This window comes from Leuresthes tenuis, unplaced genomic scaffold (genome assembly GCF_036924035.1).
Source record: "Leuresthes tenuis unplaced genomic scaffold, fLeuTen1.0.hap1 SCAF_7, whole genome shotgun sequence".
In the NCBI taxonomy this organism is placed as follows: Eukaryota; Metazoa; Chordata; class Actinopteri; order Atheriniformes; family Atherinopsidae; genus Leuresthes; species Leuresthes tenuis.
The window spans coordinates 16746810-16768253 of record NW_027325361.1 but is presented as its reverse complement, the minus strand read 5'-3'; the positions used below and the strand labels follow the sequence as shown (position 1 = coordinate 16768253).

Below are 21444 nucleotides of genomic sequence, written 5' to 3'. Positions count from 1 at the left end.
TGATTTAATCAAACGGCAGCGTCTGAGAACTGGAAAGGGTTAATGCGATACACAGACACACACATACCCACACCGAGTTACAGATTGAGTTTGCTATATTCATTCCCCTGTTTTCATTTTGCTCTCCTACTTACACACTAAAAAAAAAAAAAAGAAATACACAAACACATTCCACACATACACAAAGCGATTATCACCAAAGGTACGTTTGCCTGCTTGTAGCTGTTCCCACAGGGAAACACGCTGTACGGCTTCTCCAGTCTCATTTTTCACTGTCTGCTTATGATGCCCCATGTGTGCGCACTGACTTTCATTTAACCCCTCACAATACACACACACACACACACTTGCATATATGATGCAAACCCCCCTTTTCCGTCTCTGTCTTTCTAATTCTTAAACAGACTTTGTACAGCTTCTCCCTGTACCTCTGGTTTCCCCCAGCAAAAGCTCAAATGAACAGAGGCGTTGTCCACTCGTGCCGCAGCCCAACACTAAGGCAACTGTGGCACTGCTGCTCTTTCCCAAGTCAGACGTGGCTCTCAGATGTAAGAGAAAAGTACTTTTACATCTAGACTTAAGGCAGATTAGTTGGCACACTGAGACAAAATGAACATTTCATATACTCTAAAGACAGTTTTATGGTTGCTGCATAAAGAGCAGGAAAGTGCAGGTCTACCAGAAGAAGAACACCCAAAGGAAGACCCAAGTGCCTTGCTCAAGGACACTACTGCAAAGTGAGCACCTGGCAACACACGGGGAGGGGGGACATTTAAGCCTTCCATCTGTAGGTCTTCTTGGACAATAACATTCATAGAGATGCTGCACATGTTTTGCAGCTATTTATATCCTCAGAAATGTAAAACTCTTGCATCTCTCCCTCTCTCTTTCAGTCTTTCCAGTGAAAAATGTTCAGGGTGACGAGGCGCCCCACGTTCAGAGGCTGAAGCTCCTCGATACAGCCGATCTGTGTTCGAGTCCCAGCCATTTGATGCACAAGAGGATGGACCTTGCCTGTAAAAGTGGAATCATACAGGGTCTGTGCACACAAAAGAAGGCGGGAATACATGCCGTCTAAACAAACCAACATGGTCAATTCTCTGTATCAGTTAAACTAATAACAGTTCTGTCAGCTTCAGAGAGAGAAGGAGGGTGAGGACATACAGCGAAGGCTCCGAGTTGAGCTTCATTTTTTTGTTCATTCAAAATATTTGCATACCACCCAGATGTGGTATTCACTAAACCTAACAGGAGTCTGCTCGAGTTGTAACTGCTGAAAAATCAAATACTTTATGACGCCAGACGCTTGATGCACAGCTTTACAGAGCAGCTAGAGGGTGAAATCTCCATCGTTTGGGGCGTTTGAGAAAAACTCTTTCAGATTTCATTCTGGTTTCCTTTACTTTAACGTCTTTGGTTTATATTGACACTTTCTTAAGGAGGTGTTGTTTTATTATTTCCACAATCCACAGAATTAGTCCTCCAGCAGAGGACAATCCTAACCTAAAACTCTGTCTACGCAGAACACCACTTCTCATTGTTGGATTTTTGTCATCAGTATGCGGTTAACAACTAAAATATGTTCTCTGAAGTTATTCGGGGACAAAGAAATGATTTAGGCTTCTAATTGCGGGGTTAGAGACAGACTAATAGCACACTAGAAATTGAATAATTTGTACCTTGATGTTGTGCTGTGATGAAATTATACTTTGCTCACCTTTCGAGTTGAAATAATTACAAAGGTGGGAAAGGGTAAAAAGGTGATTTACAAAATATAAAATTTAATTCCAAGTTAAATTTTCTATTGGCAAAACTAATACCCGTGAAGTTTCGGGAATATGTGAAGCTCCACGACGTGCTCCAATAATTGTTATTAAAAAGTGCAAAGTAAAACAAAGTTAATGTCTAGTTATTTCGAGCGTGCGGAAAAGAGCACATTTCATCTATTCTACTGCCCTTTCTCTGTCATCATGAAGGGAATGTGTACCAGTGTCTATAGTATGTGTGTCTTGATTGATGCCTTCCAGGGCAGAAGCGTGATTGAAACACCTCCTCACCATAAAGCTGTCGTGTGCGTGATGGAGTCGCAGGGTCATTTTATGCATCACACCTGTCCCCCTTCCTCCCTACGCTGACACCCAATCAAATAGGAAAATGGGCATATTTGTTTTCCCGGCCTTGAGAGGGCTTGTGCGGCGGGCTATATTTTTCTGTTCGACTGTGTGCTGTGCGAGGAAGATGGATAGAAAGACAGAGTGACAGAAAGACAGAACATAGAAAGGACACATCAGGCTGATAGACTGCTTAGCAGTTAAAGATGATAAACAGGGAGAAATGCAGCCCTCTGCGGTTTCACCGGCGAGTTTACGTTTAACAGCCATCTCGCGCAAACACATGCGAGCACAATGTGATGGAAGGTAGTAACTTTCTTTATTCTTTTCTTCTGCACTTCAGTGAAAACGTGAGATACTTGTACCCCAGTGTGCCCATTTATGCTGCTTCATACCTGTACATTCCATGGCATTTTTGGGAAGAAAAAAAGGTGCATTCAAAGGTGCAAACTATGCACTTTTTGTTTTATTTTATCTTTTATCTTATTTTGTTTTCAGCGGAGCTAATGCTGGATGACAGGCAGCGTCTCATCAGGCCACTGGAGCTGACCAATTAGAGCAGATTGGGCTTTTTTTTAATGAAGAGGGAGGCAGCCTCCATGACATCTATTTTATGATAGGAAATACGTAAATATGCTTAAGATATTAGTGGTGTTAACCACCATGGGGGCTTCAACAGGTTGTTATATACTCCTGGGTCACTGAGGACCTAACATGATCTGGCTGTCTAATAACATTCTTACACCGAGCTCTTGTTAAGACTAACTGGTGGAGAGATCTGAACTCTCCTTTATTGCTACAGTATCCTCCAACCTCCTCACTGTAACTTTTGCCTGCGAGATTTTTCACTGTACACCTGTCTCACTCAACATTTAGAAACGGGGCTCCCCTCCTGAAAATAGCCAAGAAAAAGAAGTTCCTCTAAAATAATGACCCTGACTGGCTGCTGGTTTGTCTAAGGCTGGCAAGACAAACGACATCCATTGCTGCTCAGTGCTTTTAATCAGCCCGTTATAATTAACGCCACACTCCATTGGCCAAACAAATATCTTTGTCAAGGTGCTCGTTGCCGTACAAGTTCTTCTCCTGTTCTCAGACAAGATAACAAGCAGTCTTTAATTGCCTTAATTTTGTGTAGTAGTAGCAGAATTATAGAGATCACCGTGCGCTATTGTCGCCTCTTCCCTCCCTCTTTCCTCCCTTGTTTCCTCCTTCCCAACAACTATATAAAATATTCCATCGTGCTGGAGTGGTGGGGCAGTAGTCGTGGCATCAGACTTTAATAAAGTGAGCGACCTTGTGGGACTGCAGAATGGATAGATTAAGTTTGCCTTCCCTACTGGCAGAAGCAGCCAACTCTGTGGGGTTTCTTATCTGGAGCTTTACTTAATTACCTGCTTTAATTCTAACATTCTCCAAAATGACCCTTCACCACGATGAGACAAGCTGTTTTAATTAAACAAATGAATATGTCGCTTATCGAGCGGGATCAGAGCTCTCGTTTGTCACAGTAACAGTTAAGGATGCTGCCGATGATCACGTTATCTGGGACTTGGCCCCAGATTCACCACACACAGACGACGGAGTAGCAGATGCTATCTAGTTACTGTATGTGGTATTGTGCAGATCTGGAAGATACAAACAAGCCCATTAGATACAGCAGACATGTCCAATTAGTCACACTGTAATCTGATGAGCTTCATAATGTAGCTATGCGTACCTTATTATGGTGCTAAGAGGTTTATATCCCAAGACAGGGAAGACCAGTAGAAGAGGGGTCCTAAGAAATAAACACGTGGAGAATGGAAAAGTACAATAAACTACAAAAACAACAGTCTTCCAGCCTTTCCCAGAGTCAGTGGCCAGCCTGTTTGTGTATGTTACATAATAATATTTCAAAAGTTTGCAGAGGGTTTCTATGTGCTTTACTGCCTGACCAAATTTAATGGCAGAAGTGTCAGAGAAGCCATTATACCAGCAGGGGACCACACAGCCCTATTACGTATGGCTGCTGGCTGCTAATGTGTATTAGCAGGACACAGAGGAAGCAAGGTGAAGATAAGTGATTTTGCAGTCGTTGACTAAGTAGGACAAAGGGGGGAGGGACACGTTTGAGAGGGTGAGACAGAGGAAACAGATCAGGGGTGGAAACTACAAGGACCAAGAGTTGGAGCACTTTTAGAGCTCCATATTAGCTGCAGATGTGCATAAAAGTTGAAGTTTCAGTTGTCCATAGCTGGCAGTGAAAACTTTGTGTTCCAAAGAAATCAAATCTAATGTTTAAGTTTATTCTAAGACATATTTTGGGGAGTTTTTTTCCCAAGGAAAATGCTACAAAAAGGCTCATGACTCATCCTGCAACTCTCAGGAGAGCAGGGATGAGTGGTGGAAGGTGCCTGCTCAGTGTGTTATAAAGTGTGTTAAAAAAGTTGGATACACACTCTCATTTAAGAATGAAAGCCCTGTAGATGTGTATTAGATCTGAGTTCTATCTAAATGTTTTCTCCACACAAGTTTGGGGATTGCTACTTCCAATGACTTACATTTAAAAAGCACGTCCTCATTGTCCCAATTAGAGTAAGTTAAAAAAAAAGGACAAGAAAAAAGGTTACTTTTTACCTCTCATTACAAAAGACCACAACTGTAACAGCAAAATTACTAAATACAGCCTTATAGCTACATTGATGTATTCTATACACTGTTGGCCGTTACAAAAATATAAACGCAAGGAAGCAAACAGCATTCTTCTAATTGTTCCATGGAAAGGTCTTAAGGTCTTGTTCTATGGCAGTCAATAGCTATCTGTGAAATAACTCTACAGAAAATCCTCATTCCTTATAGGAGTTTGTGAGAAATCTAAACATGATTGTTGAAGCAACTCAAAACACCAACTAAAAAGACAATCTGACAGCCAGCATTTTCTGTTGGTTAATAATTCAGCAAGGACTGAAGGCTGCTCTTGGCATTAAAGTTGGATTTGCTGTGTTTCTGTCAGCAGCAAAATTCAAAACGCTGTATTTTTTTGGACTAAGAGGGGAGAATCTTGCCCAGCAAAGGAACCCCAAACACACAGAAAAACACAGAGACTAACCTAACTCGATGCCAAACACATTAGTTCTTGTTCTTTATTTAAACCTTTTTCCAAACTGTGGTACTTCACCCACCTATCCAGACTTTTCAAGGGCTCACTGGCCAAGTGATGCCACTTGACGCCAAAGGTGTTAGAGGGCCGGTACTAAAGGAGTGAGGAGGCTCCTCAGCTTGGTCTTTGACAGCCCCCTTGAACTCTGTGGGCCCAGTGATAAAGTAGCTTGATGAGTGGACAATCTCTGTCTGCCAGCTGCTGGTTTGGCCGGGGGAGCTGGGAGAGGTGCCAGAATGAGTGAAGACCCGCTCCACGCAAACAAAAGCAAACATGAAATGAAGTGTGGAGACATTTGTGGAAGGTTTATGGAAAATGCCCCCTTTTTCAAAACTAAATTTTTTCATGAATCCTGACATAATGAAAAGTCATGAGGCTCTCACGAGGTTGAATGTCGAACCACTACGTGAAAGAAAAGTAAGAACACCTGTTCACACCATTATAAGGCGCCGCTAATCAAAGACAGTTGATCAACAGCAAGTGTGAGCACCTCAATAAAAGCGGAAGTTTAGGGCAGTTTGCTGGTCTGGAGCCTTCAGGTGTGTTTTCACACACCGCCAAGGAGGACATTTATTTTTTCACAAGGGAAAAACAAGACAGCTGCCAATCTCAAAGGCTAAACAAGTACAACTTGTTTTCATTAGCTGGGTATACCAGCATACCATCCGCCCAGGACAGGAGCTTTCTAGTCACAGGACCTGGGCACATTGCAGTCATTGAATCGACCATGAACTCCTCTGTTTACGGGTATTTTGGAGTCAGACGTGAGGCCATCTGTCTGACAGCTAAAGTTTGGCTGTAACTGGGTCATGCAGCAGGACATTGACCCCAAGTACAACAGCAAACAGAATGGCTGAAAAAGAAAAGAATTAAGGTGGTATAATAGACCTCAGCCTGATGAAAATGCTATGGCGGGACTTTAAGAGATGTAAGACACTGATAACATCATAGAGAAAGTAATTATTTCAAGTTGCTACTGCGGTGGTGGTTTTACAAGCTATGGGACACATGGGATGTATTTAAATCTTCCCCACTTATGTACAATTTCACTTAGTTTCTGTTGCAAATAATGACATGGTCTAATATCAGATGTATGCCTAGTTGCTCATCTGAGGTTGTCTTTACCTACTTAAGAGCCAGTAAGAACTGGACGATTTTTTAAAAAATGATGTGTTGATTCGTAAAACATTAAAATTGCTTTCTTCATATTAATTTAGTATATTGTAATTTGAACAAATCAATCCACATGCTACACACATACAATCGCCAAACACATATTCAGACACAAGGTTCAAACACAAACAGTTTTCTATTCCAAGATATCGATATTCATGGAGCTAACTGAGTTCAAAGCAGCGTCCTGATCATTACTGAGCAGAGGGAGACCTGGTGCATATGACATAATGTCCTCAAGGATACATTGTGTCTTCAATGCTAATTCCATCTGGAGCAGTGTGTGTGTGTGTGTGTGTGTGTGTGTGTGTGTGTGGTGTTGTGTATATGCATTTCAGTATTTAAGTCTGAGTCCCAGATGAAAAGAAAAAAAGCATTTGAACCCTGACCCTCTCAGAGAATGCATCAAAAACATTCTTATTTATATATTCATTCATTTTTACAGCCGGCTGAACAGAGTGCATCACTGGCTCCCTATGCTTTTACTCTATAGAATCTCAATCTCCGTTTCTAACTCTATCTTCTCTACAAGCCTACGAGTCATCCACAGTCCACAGACTGCCAATGACTGTAAAAAGTCCTTCAAGACATATTTAAGAGTATTCAACAGAATTTAACCTGAAAGGAAATTCCTGAAGGACTGGAATTCTCTGCAGCTCTATACAAATATTCACAAATCCTCAGAGGTTCAATATTCATGGCTGAGGAGATTGTGCGGCTTTACAACCACAAGTGCAACTATGATATGAGAGAATATATTATCAGAGGAGACTTTTTGAGTTAGAACCTAAAACTTCTACCTCGGCTGAAAACCACCTTTTTCACCTTGTCATTATGTTTATATTGTGTTCTTTTTTTTAAAATGTAGAACGAGATATAACACAAGCAAAATCAGCCATCGACACCATGGCCGAGGACTTTGGCTCTGAATCAAAAGAGCACTGTCTTTAGCCTCTCAATGGCAAGGTCAGACAGCCCAAGTCTTCTACAGAGATAATTTGGAGGAACTAGCACCAACCTGACTACCGAGGGGGGGGGGTTGGAGAAGAAGTGAGGTGGATAATCGAGTTGTTTTTCTCTGACTGCTAAAATGGCAGATGTGACATGTTCTATTTATGACTGTGACAGCATGAAATCAGATTCTGTAAGCCTCCGCGTCTCATCCAAAGATGTTAAACCACAGCAGAAGTGGATTCGGTTTAATTGGACACATCGCAGTATCCTGACCAGAAAAACAGCTGGGTTTACCGCTCAACTTCTTCTGAAGACTGATGCTATTCCACCCATTCATCTGGGAAACACCAGAGTATGAGTGGACATCTAATTCTTAGCTTGTGGCTGGGATTATTGCTTGTTGTGAACAAGCCGGCTTGGCATTCCCTGCCCAAACTAACCGACTCCCTCGGAGTGTCCCAGTGTAAAAGTGTCTTTAAAGACGACTTTGAGGAAGTGCTGCGAGGAGTTCGATGTGGGTGGAGCTCATTGGCATATTCATAGATCCCCGCTCACTGAATGAGGAAGAAGTTAAACAGTTATGAAGTTATGACAGTTAGCAATATTAAGGCCATGAGAGTTTTTTTCATGTCAAAACTTTAAAATTATACAGTTTTCTGGAAAAAGACGAGTTGTTCGAGGATTGTTAGCGACTGCTAAAGTAGGACTTCCTGCACTGTGTTTTTGGAACTAATAACATATATAAGAGATGCAGATAGGCTCAACATAGTTGGTGAACATGGTCAGCAATTTAGAGCAGAATAGATTATTTAACCAGTTAAGCTACATGCAGGCTCTACCTGCAGAGTCGGACTGTGTCAGTGAACTAAATAACGCTATGCAGATGTCAGAGTGGATCATATGCACCCATACTCAGGTGTTCAAAATAATGACTTCAAGAATATAGTAAAAGTCCTTTTGCAGTGTGTCCCCATGTATGCAGTCTGCTTACTTTGTTAGTCTGCTTGCCCTTTATAAACAAGCACAGGCAGCAGTTTAGATGCCATCAACTGCATCCCTCCTACTGACGGATGGATTCCAGGGCTACAAAGAGCTACTTGAGAGAACACAGATCAGATACAATGTACTGAATTAGTTTTATCTTACCGACAATGTGCCCGCATTCGGATGCCTTAACCGTAACAAAAGGAATCATTCAAAATAGGACACAAATGGGTTTAAAAGCCTTCTCTGTAAGACAATCATACTAAATTATGAGGGGAAAAGCAAACAAACAAACTTTAACTGTGTCGCATCGCGCTGCTTCTCTTTGAGTGACAGATGACAAATGGCTGAGATCTGTGAGGATGTGAATGGTCTTTGTTTCTGAATATTCTGAAGACATAAACGTTTGGATCTTAACTAAATTAGAGGTTTGTGTGTTGACATTTATGCTCATCAAATGGAGCAGGGAGCCTTCTGGCTGATTGCACCGACACGTCAGCTGATAATTCGGAAAGTAAAAATACACATGAGTAGATTGGACGGCATTGTTCCCCAAATGACAAGATCTGCCTTCTTCTCCGCCTCTTTAATTATCTTCCTCGATTATAATTACACGTGTGAAGGTCCAGAGGGCAGTGACTGTGTGTTGTATTGTCTGCTTCTATTTCTGGAGTTAGATGTAGTAAAATAAGCACAAATTCCAGTGGTTAATGAAGGATACAGTTCTGTTCCACAATCACAGGCATTCATTATGAAAGTGAGGCAAAATTTGCACACATTGACTCCATTTGATTAGCAGTGCTATCGTATACATGTGTTGCAGTTCTGATTTAGACTATGATGTGGCACAATTAAATGGTTTTTAATGCTGCAAAGTTGAGTGTTTCTCAGAATCGCGTTCCTACCCATGAACAGCTGACACGTTGAACGCAGTGTCAGCTTTCATTAAGAATAGTGATGACTGAGAGCACCGAATGACCTGTGGGTTCTTAAGTAGCCTTGTCATTCTCCCTTAATGAAGCCGATGAATAAATTATTTGAGGCGCTGTGCACGAGAAGTCCGATCACCCATCAGCATGTCTCCACGGGGATACTAGGAACCTCAGGGGAGTCCTCTTCCTCTCCACCTTCCCATTTATCCTTTAAACTCTCACTTATTTGACAAAAAATTCCCTCTCGTCCTTTCTTCTCTCCAGAGATCTACCCCTCTTCCGCCACCCTCCACCTCTGCCTCCTCTCTCCACATCACTCTTCCCCCACTGTGTGTGATCCTAATCTCCTCTAAAACATCTTTTCCTAGACTGTGGGAGTTGGCAGAGAGTGAAGGCCACCATCAGGGTCTTACTGACTCATCCAGTCGTAAACAACTGGTGGGAGTCGGCATGCTGGCAGCCCTCCAGTTCCAGATACGTTCATTTTGACAGGTCATTTTCTTATGATGCTGATTGTTATTTTCCCTGTTATAGTTTTGTGTCCCCCCCCCCCCCTCGACTTCAGGTGACGGGGTAAAAGTGCAACTCTCTCTGATCAGGCAATTTTACTGTCTAGGGCCGAAAAACAAAGATGCCAGTAATAAAAAGGAGAACCAATTGCTCTTTCATTTCATTGCCTTTGGGAAATCAGGCTGACAGAGGAATAAAGGCACTATAATAATAAAGTTTAAGAAAAAGGGCCTATGGCTTTCCATCCCCCAAGTCCACGCAGTGGCCCCTATGGACGGTGCAGTTGCTCGGGGTCACCCACATTATTGGGGCGAAGGCAAGAGAATGTGAGGCAAATGGTCAGGAACAGAAATAGACCGAACTAAGAAATATATCCCTTCACTCAACCATTTGCTTCATTAATGTCGAATGAGTTTAAAGTATTTTCCTTTCATTTTCCAGATGTGAAACCGATTGAAAATGACACGAGAAAGTCAGGTTGAGATTTAACCAAAACATGAAAATTTGGCCGAACTATTTCAGCTGGGCACTGCTCCCAAAAATCTGATGTTTGTTAATTCTGCTTAACCACAGTTTTTTAACAATGCATCATTCTGTGCTGGGGAATGGCTGTATTGCTCATTACAGTGGCACACAGTGCAGCTATCTCCGCATGAACATCCAAGTTAATGGGCCACAATAAAGACACCACTGTCTTCATTTTATGGCTCAGTTTTCTAATGGCCTACTTGGCTATCTTGGATGTTGTCTCAGAGGAGTCATCTAGGTCTCTTTAAGACATCCAATATTCTCAGCATACTCTTTCCTCCTGGCTCATGTCTCCCTTCATCCACTTTTGCACTCTTCCTTATTCCTATCCCCCTCCTTCCATTCTTGACAGCTACAGGCAGCGTGCAGTAGCCCAGGGCCTTTGCCTGTGCCTTTTAGTTTCATTAGTGGGCCCCAGATGCTTAGCTGCTTGCAAAATTATAAAGGGCCAAAGCCAACCACCTCCAGATGGGACCCATCTATATTCAGATGAGCTGTTTCCTCACAGTCAGAGCAATCCCACCCTGATGTCCTACAGTGTTGTCAACAAACTTGCTGACAAACACAAACACGAGCGAGTACAAACAGATGTACACATTCACAGAGGAAGGCATGTGCACACACCCTGAGCCACCCAGGCAAAAGCACACACACACACACATGCGCGCGCACATATACGCTTGGCAGGGTGGCATTGCTCTCTGTAGTGGAATACAATAGCTTTGCTTGTGTGCTTAAGTCTGTGCTGTCAGCTTAAGCTTTCACCCAGCATTGTGAAGTGGACAGGGGGTGCAGGGAGAATCTTTATGGCCATTTTACAAATGGCCTGAGAGACATCTTGAAACATCACCTCTACGACCAGCTTGGCCAGTTTGGCAAGAAAAATATCGCAAATTTGTAACTCGAGGTGGCAACGTTTTGACAGCATATGTCTGGCCAAAAACTTTCACAGACACTTTCTCTCTACTCAAAAAACATTTGGCCCAAAGGATTTGGATGGCAGCTATATGAGATGATAGAACAAATAGTAATAATGCAAGGACTGGTGTAATAACTGACATTAAATAAGTATATATCCCTGGTGTCATATGAGGTATATGAAAGGAACAAATGACCAGAATCATATGCTAGGAAAGACAGAGTAAATACATTTCTGTTATCTCATCATGTCATAATTCAGGCTTTCTTTCTGGCCCCACACATTTTCCCTTGTGACTTTACCTCCACTGCAGCAATCGCATCAATCTGATATTCATATTACAAAGTCAAAACCCCCAAACTTCCCACTCGAATTCAACATTTTCTTGTCTGTCACCCGGAGTCGTTTGAGCAGCACAAAGAGACATATTTCAATAAAAATATCTACATAAGAACAACACCGCCATGGAAGTGTGTTGTTCAAAAAAAGCCCACGATGAAAGCACATTTAGAGCGGCAGCATGAAGGTGGCATTGAATAAGTGCACAGAGTAAAAGAGGAAGATGCTCAAATGACAGCAGGCTAAGACAAAAGCTTGGTTCAGAGCTAATAGAGATTGCATAGCGTATTTGCTCATTCTCAAATCTATCTGCACAGAGAGAGTTGATGTATCAACAAAAGCAAAGTAGTGTTGACTTTGCAGAGCCATTTGAATTCTCACACACACACACACATCTAATTCATATGGACCCTGGGGAGTCTCCATTGACACAAGACATTCTCTAGTCCCTTTCTCTTAACCCAACCGCAACAACGGAATAATTAACCCTAACCTTTGACTTAAACCTACTCAAACCTAACCCTGAAAACCAAGTCTTGGTCCTGAAAAATCCCTTTCTACCAATAAGTTGGATGTCCAGTGAGATTTTCATCGCCAATACAGTGGGCTCCAGGATTTCTGACTCCACAGGTTCACACACACACACACACACACGCACACACACACACACACACACACACATACAACTTAAGTGCAGATATGGACCAGCCCTACATTAAAAAGTGACCAAATACGTCCCTTAAACGCCTGAAAGCATGGCTCCAATGAATTGCTGAGGTACCCATAATCCTTTAGTTGGGAGTCAAGGGGTCGATGTGTCATTGTGCTGAGCACACTCTGTAGGCTTCAAACAGCCTGCAGCCATACATCAACACCAAAAAACATCTCAAAGAATTCTGCATATCATGCTGCTATACATTCAATGTAAATCCAGCTCAAAAACACACCGCATGTGTATAAAATAACTCGAGGCCCAGTTGTTGCGGAATAGGTTTGATGTCACACTGGGCTTACAATGACAAAACATTTAGCAGTGTTTATGAGATCAGGCTTCCTGAACAAGGTGGGGTGAAGGTGAGGTCTTTTGCCTGCAACCCTATAGGCAGTGACTTACAGTACGGTAATCAGGGCGCTTTTGGCTGCAGAAAAACTGCAACGCCTCACCTAGTTCATTATAAGATGACACAACCAATTTGTACCTCTGCCTACTGCAATCTACCAAATCTCCCTTGACAAAAGCATTTAGATTAGAGCGCTTTCAGGGAGGGCTGCGCTGACATGCGTACCCTGCCTGTAAAAGAGGCAATGAAGTGGCTTTTTAATTCTCCTCCAGGCAAACATAAAACTGTCCAGGTAAGTCATTTTGTGGGTTGAATGGAGAGTGAGAGGCAGGTTGGCTCTGTGTCATAATACACTCACGCTTCCTCGGGAATCTGTGCACATGTGCCATTGTGCACACCAACAGAAATACAAAAACTCTCACACACATCCTTATCATCCAAAAGATTATTAATCTATTTGCTACATTTTGTCGTATTATTTCCCTCACATAATCCTCTTTCACTACCTCTGGCAGCATGCTAATGAGCTTCTGGGAACAAGGAAGCCGCACGAGCTGTTGATTGCTCTGGATGGAGCTTCTCTCCTTCCCCTCTCTGTCTTCCAGCTTGTCCTACCAGAAAATACAAAGACCCCAAAATGGAATAGAAAAGTAAAAACTGATAATAAAAAAAAAGAGAACAATTTCCTTGTTTTAGTCTTTAAACTGGGTGGAGGAGGGGGAGAGACATCAACACCTCTTCAGATTTGGGTGACAGTCACCAAACAGTAAATCGGTTTGCCTTTTCTTCCCTTTCAATATATAACTCAGATTCAAAAATCAGTCCATTTCCTCTTAGCGGACAAGCCGGTGAAGGATAATTAAGTGCGTGTCTCTCACATACTTGTCTGGCTCGTTTTTATTAAAAGATCTTGTCCATTTCCCTTATCATAGACAGTGTTGACAGAGAGGGAACAGCATATATAACATTTTTTTTTTATCTAAGGACCTTATATGAAAAACTCTTTGGACTGTCAAATGATTGCTACAGTTCCCACTCTATAATGGGTGTGGGAGGAGAGAGGCAGCGCCGAACATGGTCTCTGTTTTACATTATCTCATGCAGCCTTTCTGAGATAGAGGCCTCAGGCACCTTGGAGGTGTAATAAAAATGATGCTACAGAAGAACATTGAAGTTAAGCTTTGAAATTGAGAAACGCTGAAGTGAAAGGACACTACAGCGTCTCTGGTCTCTGGATGTGAAAAGCCATGGCTCATTTCTAAGTATGACCAAAGGGAGATTAGCGAAAATTGCAAAATGAATGAGGCAGAACACCAACATACTTTATATTCAAACAAATTGCTGTTTGCATAAATTATCAGCATGGCAGGAATCTTATTTATTTTAACACTCTGCGTTTTAATACAAAAGAAGCAAATGAGACACTGTATCATACCACAGAGACACTGGTGGCTAATAATGTCTGTTATTATGTCCTGAGAGCACTATATAGTTAGGATTTGTATTGTTACATCATACCTATGGGGAGTCGTATTCAGGAAACCAAAGCATCCCTGTTTATATTTCCTCTGTGTATACTTATGTTACGCATGTGTGTCTATCTGACACTGGTCAGAGGATGAGAGGCCACAAGTGTTTTCAGACAGCAAATGGGGGCTCACTTGATCTTTTCAGAAAGCAGCTCTGTTTAGAAATCAGCCGTTAGTCTCGGTTTTATTGCGCAAATTACCTAAGCCGGTCCTTGTCCTGTTTGCCCTTAATTAACGAGCGTTCAATTCCCCTATTAATTAGCACAAGCTATTAACTATTTTACATCACTCTTCATTTGTCGACAATTAAAATGTCTATTATTAAAAGGCATGGCACGTGGTTAATTGCGCAAGCGGTTCAGCAGCAGGCGGGCAGAGGAACAAGGAGAGTGCTGAACCTTAGGAGGAGTCAGCAAGGTCTGCTGTAGTTATCGTACAACCTTTACATTCTGTCCGTCTTCAGTTTGCTGCCTGACACTGTGTCCTCCAAAGAGGAAGCATCTCCCTCAGCGCTCACACACACTGCCTGTGCTCAGACCCAAATGGCCCTGCTCAGTACTGCAGCAGTTACATGAGGGGAGGTGTGTGTGGTACTGGATAAGATGCGTCTTTATGAGGCCGGCTAGTGCAATTACCTTCATGCTGCAGGTACAATTAGTAAGAAATGTAAGCAGGTGTAGTAAAACCTTACAGTACAGTACAGTAGAGTTTCTCAAAAATGTAATTTGTGTATTTAGACTTTAACAAAGCAACATGTGGATATTTGTACCTAAAGGGTTTCATTTCTAGTCACAGACCCATGGAGTATTATCACTTCACAGCTTTCCTTGCTTTCTCTTTAAACTCACTTCTGGTGCACAACAGCACAACACTTCAGATTTGGTTCATTTGCACATTTTTAAGTTGAAGGAAAGTTGCCAAAAACCAAAGGCGGCGTCAAGCTTTTGTGTCAACTTGCAAAAAAAGGGGCGGCAGCAGGCCAATTATTATAGAATAGGGTGAAGTAAGTAAAAAAAGAAAAAAAAAAGTGAGAGGACAGCATGCAGGCTGTGAGACTTCAGGAGATAACACAGCAAATACAACTAAAGGTGAGCAAGGAGATACACACAGAGCAGTGGAGGTTTCCTCCCTCTCTCCCTCGCCCTCTGTCTCACCTCTCCTCACCCCTTACCCTCTGCCAGGACTTAACAGGTGGCAAGGGAAACAACTAGGACGGAGCGTAGCTGATTGACAGAACAATTACTGCAAACATGCACCTCAACTGAGAGGCAGACACCTCCAAAAGAAAATTCACTTTGCTGTTGCATCACCCGCTTACAGGAGGGATTTCGGTAGAAAAGCAAAATCTCCCCGACTGACTGACTGTATGTCTATGTGTCAGACTTGCAGCTGAGCACAACTGCTTGGAAAGCAGTCATCTGTTTTATTTGTTGCCTCCGATAAAAAAAAAAAAAAAAAAGAAAAAGAGGAAGAAAAAAGAAAAACATTTACCCTTGATCAAGGTTGGCTGGTTCTAACTTTGGAAGCAATGTTTGGCAACCAATTTCCTCCAACTCTGACTGTTCATTTGTTAGCTCAGTTAGAGGTGTAGCTATTTTTATCCACACACCTACTGACTGACGAAGAAGTGGGAAGTTAATTAAAAGAGACACCACACATCATAACGTTCCCAACATACATTACAGATCTAGCAAGCTAGAAATGATGTGAGGACGTTTCTATGAGATTGTGAGGCTGAATTAGCAATAACAGAAGAACATGAATGCAAAATGTGTTTTCATGATTACTTTTCTCGTCTCCGTAGATATTTTTGCTGGGAGAAATTTTAAATTTGACTCACTACAATTTGAATGCTCCCTCAGAAAAAAACAAAGGCTTCAGGATCATCAACGTAACTGTAAAGTGATCCAACGGAGGTTGGACTGTTAACTGAGCAAAACATGATATTTGGAGTTCTCATGTTGGAAAACAGCATGTTTTATCACAGTAATGAAGTGGCATGAAGTATCTGCTGGTTGATGCAGTCAGTCAGTCAGTCAGCCACTGTGCTGGCCATTACCCCACCCCACAGCATTCAGGCCTCCAAGTGGTGCATTACATCACGCTCGCTGACTTTCTAATTAGCTTATCTCGGAAAATAAGGATACTGAGCAATTCTTTGCTCTAGCAGTGTAACAACTAGCAGACCGCAGGGAGTTTGGTTGGCACCTACTGGCACCAAGGGGGCTGTTGTGTTCGACAGACTAGTACGAGAAAATATGGTTTGCTCTCCTTCCTCTGACTCACAAACTCTCACACTCTTTTTCACTTTGAACGTTAAGTCAATTCCCAATTTCAAGCACAAATTGATATTTTTGGTAGTTAAAATGAATGATAATGATACCGTTGTTTGTGCAAAGAAACTGCTTTGCTTATATTCTACTGCTCCTCCACGAGGGACGGTTCATTTTGCTCTTCCTGAGCAAAAACAATAAGATATAATCAGCTGTCCGCTCACAATAAGTCCCTTGCTAATTTGTCGCAAATTTCCGAAAGCAACTTTTTTTAGCTATCACACACGTCATCCGTAGCAGTGTTTAAATGCCAAAATGATACAGAGGATCCTGGCTTCAGTCAGCCCTGGTGTCTACTGGCTGGAGGAGTCATGGAGTGAGAAAAGGGACTAAGAGAAGGATAAAGGATGAATCCATCCACCTGTAGCAGTGAATGTCCTGCTGGACAGTAATCTGCTAGCTGTCTGTCTCTGAGATGCCCGGCTTTGCCGAGACCAGCCAGGCTCTGCAGCCTCCAGCACCAAAAGATGCCGGAGCCCCAGGACGTAAAGCACCTGCACAGGGAGATAAAGGCTTCAACTCCTGAGCTAAAACTGACGATTCTTTTGATAAATACAGACATGGGGTGGTGGGCGGTGGGGAGCAATCTTTTCTGCTCACTCTCACTCGTTCTCTCCTTCCTGTCCTGTCTACCTGTCTCAGTAATCTCTGTCTTGTAGTTGTGTGTTTTTTTTTCCTCCTTCCTCTCCGTGTGTCTCTACGTCTCTTCCTCACTCTTCTTGCTTTCTTCATGCTGTCCTGGGCGAGTTTGGACCAGACAGGCGATGCTCTTAACTCTGCCTTTTTTATTTATTCCATATCTGTAACTGTCAAAAAGAAGATTGCTACTTTAGGAGCTGTCTGTGCTTTGTTGTGCTCATGGAAAGTCAAATAGAGGAGGTTCTGTTAAAAGCATCTTGACCACTTTGTGGGGACACAAGCAATGTCAGCTGCAGTCTTAAAAGCTCTAGACAGTTGAAAATGGCTTCGCAAGTGCGTGAGACGCGATGCCTCTCAGACATGTTGCTCAGAGGGGTGGAAATGGAGTGAGGCCTAAGCTACTTTACCGCTTATTGAAACATAAACATGTACGAGGAACACAAGGAACTAATGTCTCAAGAAGCCTCCTGTGCAGATTAAGAGTTTATGCATTCAAGATTACATTAAATTAGAACTCAAGACTGCTCAAAATATGGCATTTTTTTCCACAATTTCTGACACTGATTACCTTGCAAAGAAGTAAAATCACCAGTATTCTAGCTCTTGTCACACATGAAAAAGGGATATTACTTTTTTTTTAATTCTATAGTAATGTCTACTCAACTTATCAAACACTGTAACTGCATTCACCTGATGAATGAGACCAATTTCAAAGAAAGCACTTGCGTGCTTCACTCTAACTAAATGGTTGTTGAAACACGACAACTGGCTCTGAAACAGTGAAACAGTCATACTGCTGCATGCACAACTGTGACAGCTGCAACTAAACCCACAAGGAATGAAAACAGAGAGGCAAGGGGGTTAAGTTGCGCTGCATCACATTGGACTGTGCTATAATGTAGACAGCAGTTCATCTATCCTGTTTACGGTGTCATGCCCATTGTCTCCTCCCATTAGCCAGCGACCTGCATGCTACGGTGCGGTTGGTGCAGGCACTATGCTAGCAGACGCATGCAGCTCAGGGTGGCAGATGCCTGCCGTTTCTGCCGATGCCCTCAATCAACTGATGACAGATGTCAGAGCTCCTCTTGGACGGCAACACTTCATCACGCTAGCCTGTTCTCCGCCCCGCTGGATACAACAGCCTGCTTGGTAGACGCCGCGCCCAACCTCACTGCACCATCCGCTTTCCCTTCCTGCCACACCTATTTATTCGCACACACACACACACACACACACACACATTCCTGCATCCATCAGTCAGGCGTTATTACATCAGACAGCCATCATACTTGCAACCAATGGATCACATGCTAATGCATCCAGATGCATCCACTCCGGACACGCGTGTGTGTGCGTGTGTGTGTGTGTGTGTGTTTTTGGGTTAGTGAACATGTGTGTCGACTGCTGGGTAGATACGAAAAGTGCTTTGAAGTTGGAGTCACTTCAGTTTCAGTATTCTATTGACAATAATGTCACATACAAAAAAAAAAACATCATATAGCATAGATGTAAAAGAATTCAAGGTGTGATAATGTTGCTGCCCACTTACCATTTTGGCCTGCTGGTAGACTTCACTACAGGAGACATACCATCTCTGTACAAGCTCTTTGTCTTCGAGAAGTTGACTACGTTGAAAATGACCCTCTGAAAGACAAACATAACACAAAAAAAACTGTTAAAATTCTGACAACTCGGAGCAATGTTTTGTATAAGCATGCGAAGACAACAGAAGTAGATAGAAGATCACTGCCAAGCTAGCAAATGTGGATTCAAAATACCCTGCAAGTCCAAATATACTTGAAAATTAATTCAGAATTATTTGTGCAGGACGAAGTTTGTTTACATAAGGACATCACGGGGCTCCCTTTATGTGGTTGCAGTAATTACAATTTAGCCAGTGTGACATTTTTCCCAATCATTTCCCTCTCGTGTCACATGGAAGTGGCAAAGAAATATATAAACGGTGAGCTGTGAAAGACGCTGGAGAGAGGTTGTCACTACCACCCCGAGTACAACCGACAACTCGCCAAATCATGTCACATTAAGATTACACTTTGGAAATAAGGCAGCTTTAATGTCCTGCAGACAATCCCATGTTGTGGTAACAAAGTTCCCGATAAAAGGCAGCAGCTCAGAGGAGCGCCAGCCTCTAATCTGGGAGGACATTATGGTTTTCCCCATAGGGATGCTGCCTGGTCAAAAACATTAAGTCTTGCCTGGAGCGCAGAGGACAGCCATGGTGTCTGGCTTTCCACCCCCTCTGGTGCAACAACCTCTATAGCTAGAATATTCTGGAACAGCTCATCCCTCCATCCTCCCTCCCACCTCCATGTGTGATTAGGATCAGGATGAGTGCAAAAATGTGGAGAGAGAAATGAATCAATATATATATATTTCAAAAAAGTCAAATGAATGGCAATGGTAATACTGCGGTGGGGTAAATGAATCCTATTGATGGGGCATATCAAATTACCAACTAAGTCCAGGTGGTGGAAGTTAACTGGGTGCTACTGAAATCCTATTACAGACTCCCCATCCTCCTCTCCCACCTTTTCTTTCTCCTCCCCCTCCCCCCTCATCCATTTCTGCCTTTTTCTCCTGCCTAGCATCAGACGAATAGGGATTGCGGATTGTGGCAGGCTGATTCAGACTTAGGTAAAATGACATCTAACTGATGTTGAGACTGGCAGCAGGCTCCTGTAGCAGGGAGATAAGACCATTGCTGCTGGCATTTCAATTACACTTTACTGCCCCGCACATCTGTTGCGAGAGCTACTTTTCAGCCTTTTCCCCTCAGGCAAATGCAGCCTTACTCTGACTCTACTGGCTTTCTATGACTGCACAGCCTCTTTCCTCATTCGTTATCCACAACAAATTTAGATTGTCTTCCCCCTTAGATTCACTCTACCCACTGTTTGTAATCTATTTGTTCGGCCTGTTTAACTCGAAGGGAGCTGAGACTTGACAGATGACGGAGTCACAGGCAAAAAGAAGGCTGAATCACAGGCACAATGATACACAAAACAAGGGTGAGAGACAGTCAAGCAGAGAAAAAGGTGTTGTAGCGATGTAGAGACAGGAACACACAGAGAGACAAAAAGACAGGAAAATAATTGCAAAACAGAGATAAACAAGAGTTGGGGGGGAAAGTTCCTAAGGGAAGGAACAGAAAGTAAATGGAGTTCAACTGGCTGCAGAGAGACATGGAAGACAAAAAAAAGGTGGACCGATAGGGAAGCACATGGCGTCTCCCTCTGTGGCTCTCTGATTTAATTGAAGCTAAACAGATTAAGAACAATCCTGAGAATTTTGAGAGGCTTAAAAGCGAGGCAGGAAAGCCCTTGACCATTTACCAACAAACATTATTCTTCTGTGGTTACATCAGACATGCTTGAGGACTGTCGTTCCCCTTTCACTGCACCTTCTATTGAGCTTGATTTAGTAAGCGCTTGTTTTCAGAAGCTTTTAATCAGTTACAGTACCAGGTTTGTTCTCTGATAACAAACATAACACAAAGATGTGACACTAATTCAAAGATAGAACCAACTTAATTTCAGGGTTTTTTTCTTTTCGACACAAATCAACGAACAAAGACGATTACAGACACAAAAGGGGACAGATTTACTAACTCCACAAACCATGAGCAACACTTACAGTGGCATCCAGTTCTGAAGGTGACAAATAGAAAACTGTGTTGATCTGCAAACACAAGTGCAACCAGCTCATATCAATAATGACCAAAGCAGCCCTCCAGGAGCAGCACAAGTCAGTAAGTCAGATGCCCACACATACTCGGGAGCCTGTACTTCACCACTGACACAAGCATGCGCCTGCATGACAGAACTGTTGTTCATAAGGGGATCTCCATTGAACTGAAGTTGACAGACAGTCCTGCATGGTTTAGTTAGTATGTGCATCTATAAACGTTCTGAGCTAATTCTAAAATGAGTAAAATAGTTGTTGTTTGTGATTATAGTTGACACATAAACTTAATTCTCTCTCTCACACACACACACACACACGCACGCCAGCGTGCTAAATTCAGAATTTCACGCCATTAAAATCAAACAAACCGCTGTGGGGGCTAATTCTCCAGATCGTTAAAAAAAATAAATAACGCACAACCAGGACCAGTTTAAGAGTCAACATATGTGAATGTGTGCGCATGTGTCTGCACATGTGCGCTACCCTGGAAGATTTAATTAGGCTGGGAGCAGTTAGAGGAGATTAACATCCATGCTGTCTGAGCTGTCATGTCGACGGAGCATGTCAAAACCCTGTGCCGTC

The 21444-nt window shown here is 42.6% G+C and overlaps 1 protein-coding gene across 1 annotated transcript in view; it reads right to left on the bottom strand.

Moving 5' to 3' along the window:
• LOC140311949 (cytosolic carboxypeptidase 6-like) overlaps nt 1–21444 on the bottom strand; it is a 265883-nt gene that overhangs the window by 149691 nt on the left and 94748 nt on the right. Inside the window, exon 4 of the mRNA XM_072389569.1 lies at nt 18707–18801. Coding sequence (XP_072245670.1) covers nt 18707–18801 — 95 coding nt within the window. The remainder of the gene's footprint in view (nt 1–18706; nt 18802–21444) is intronic.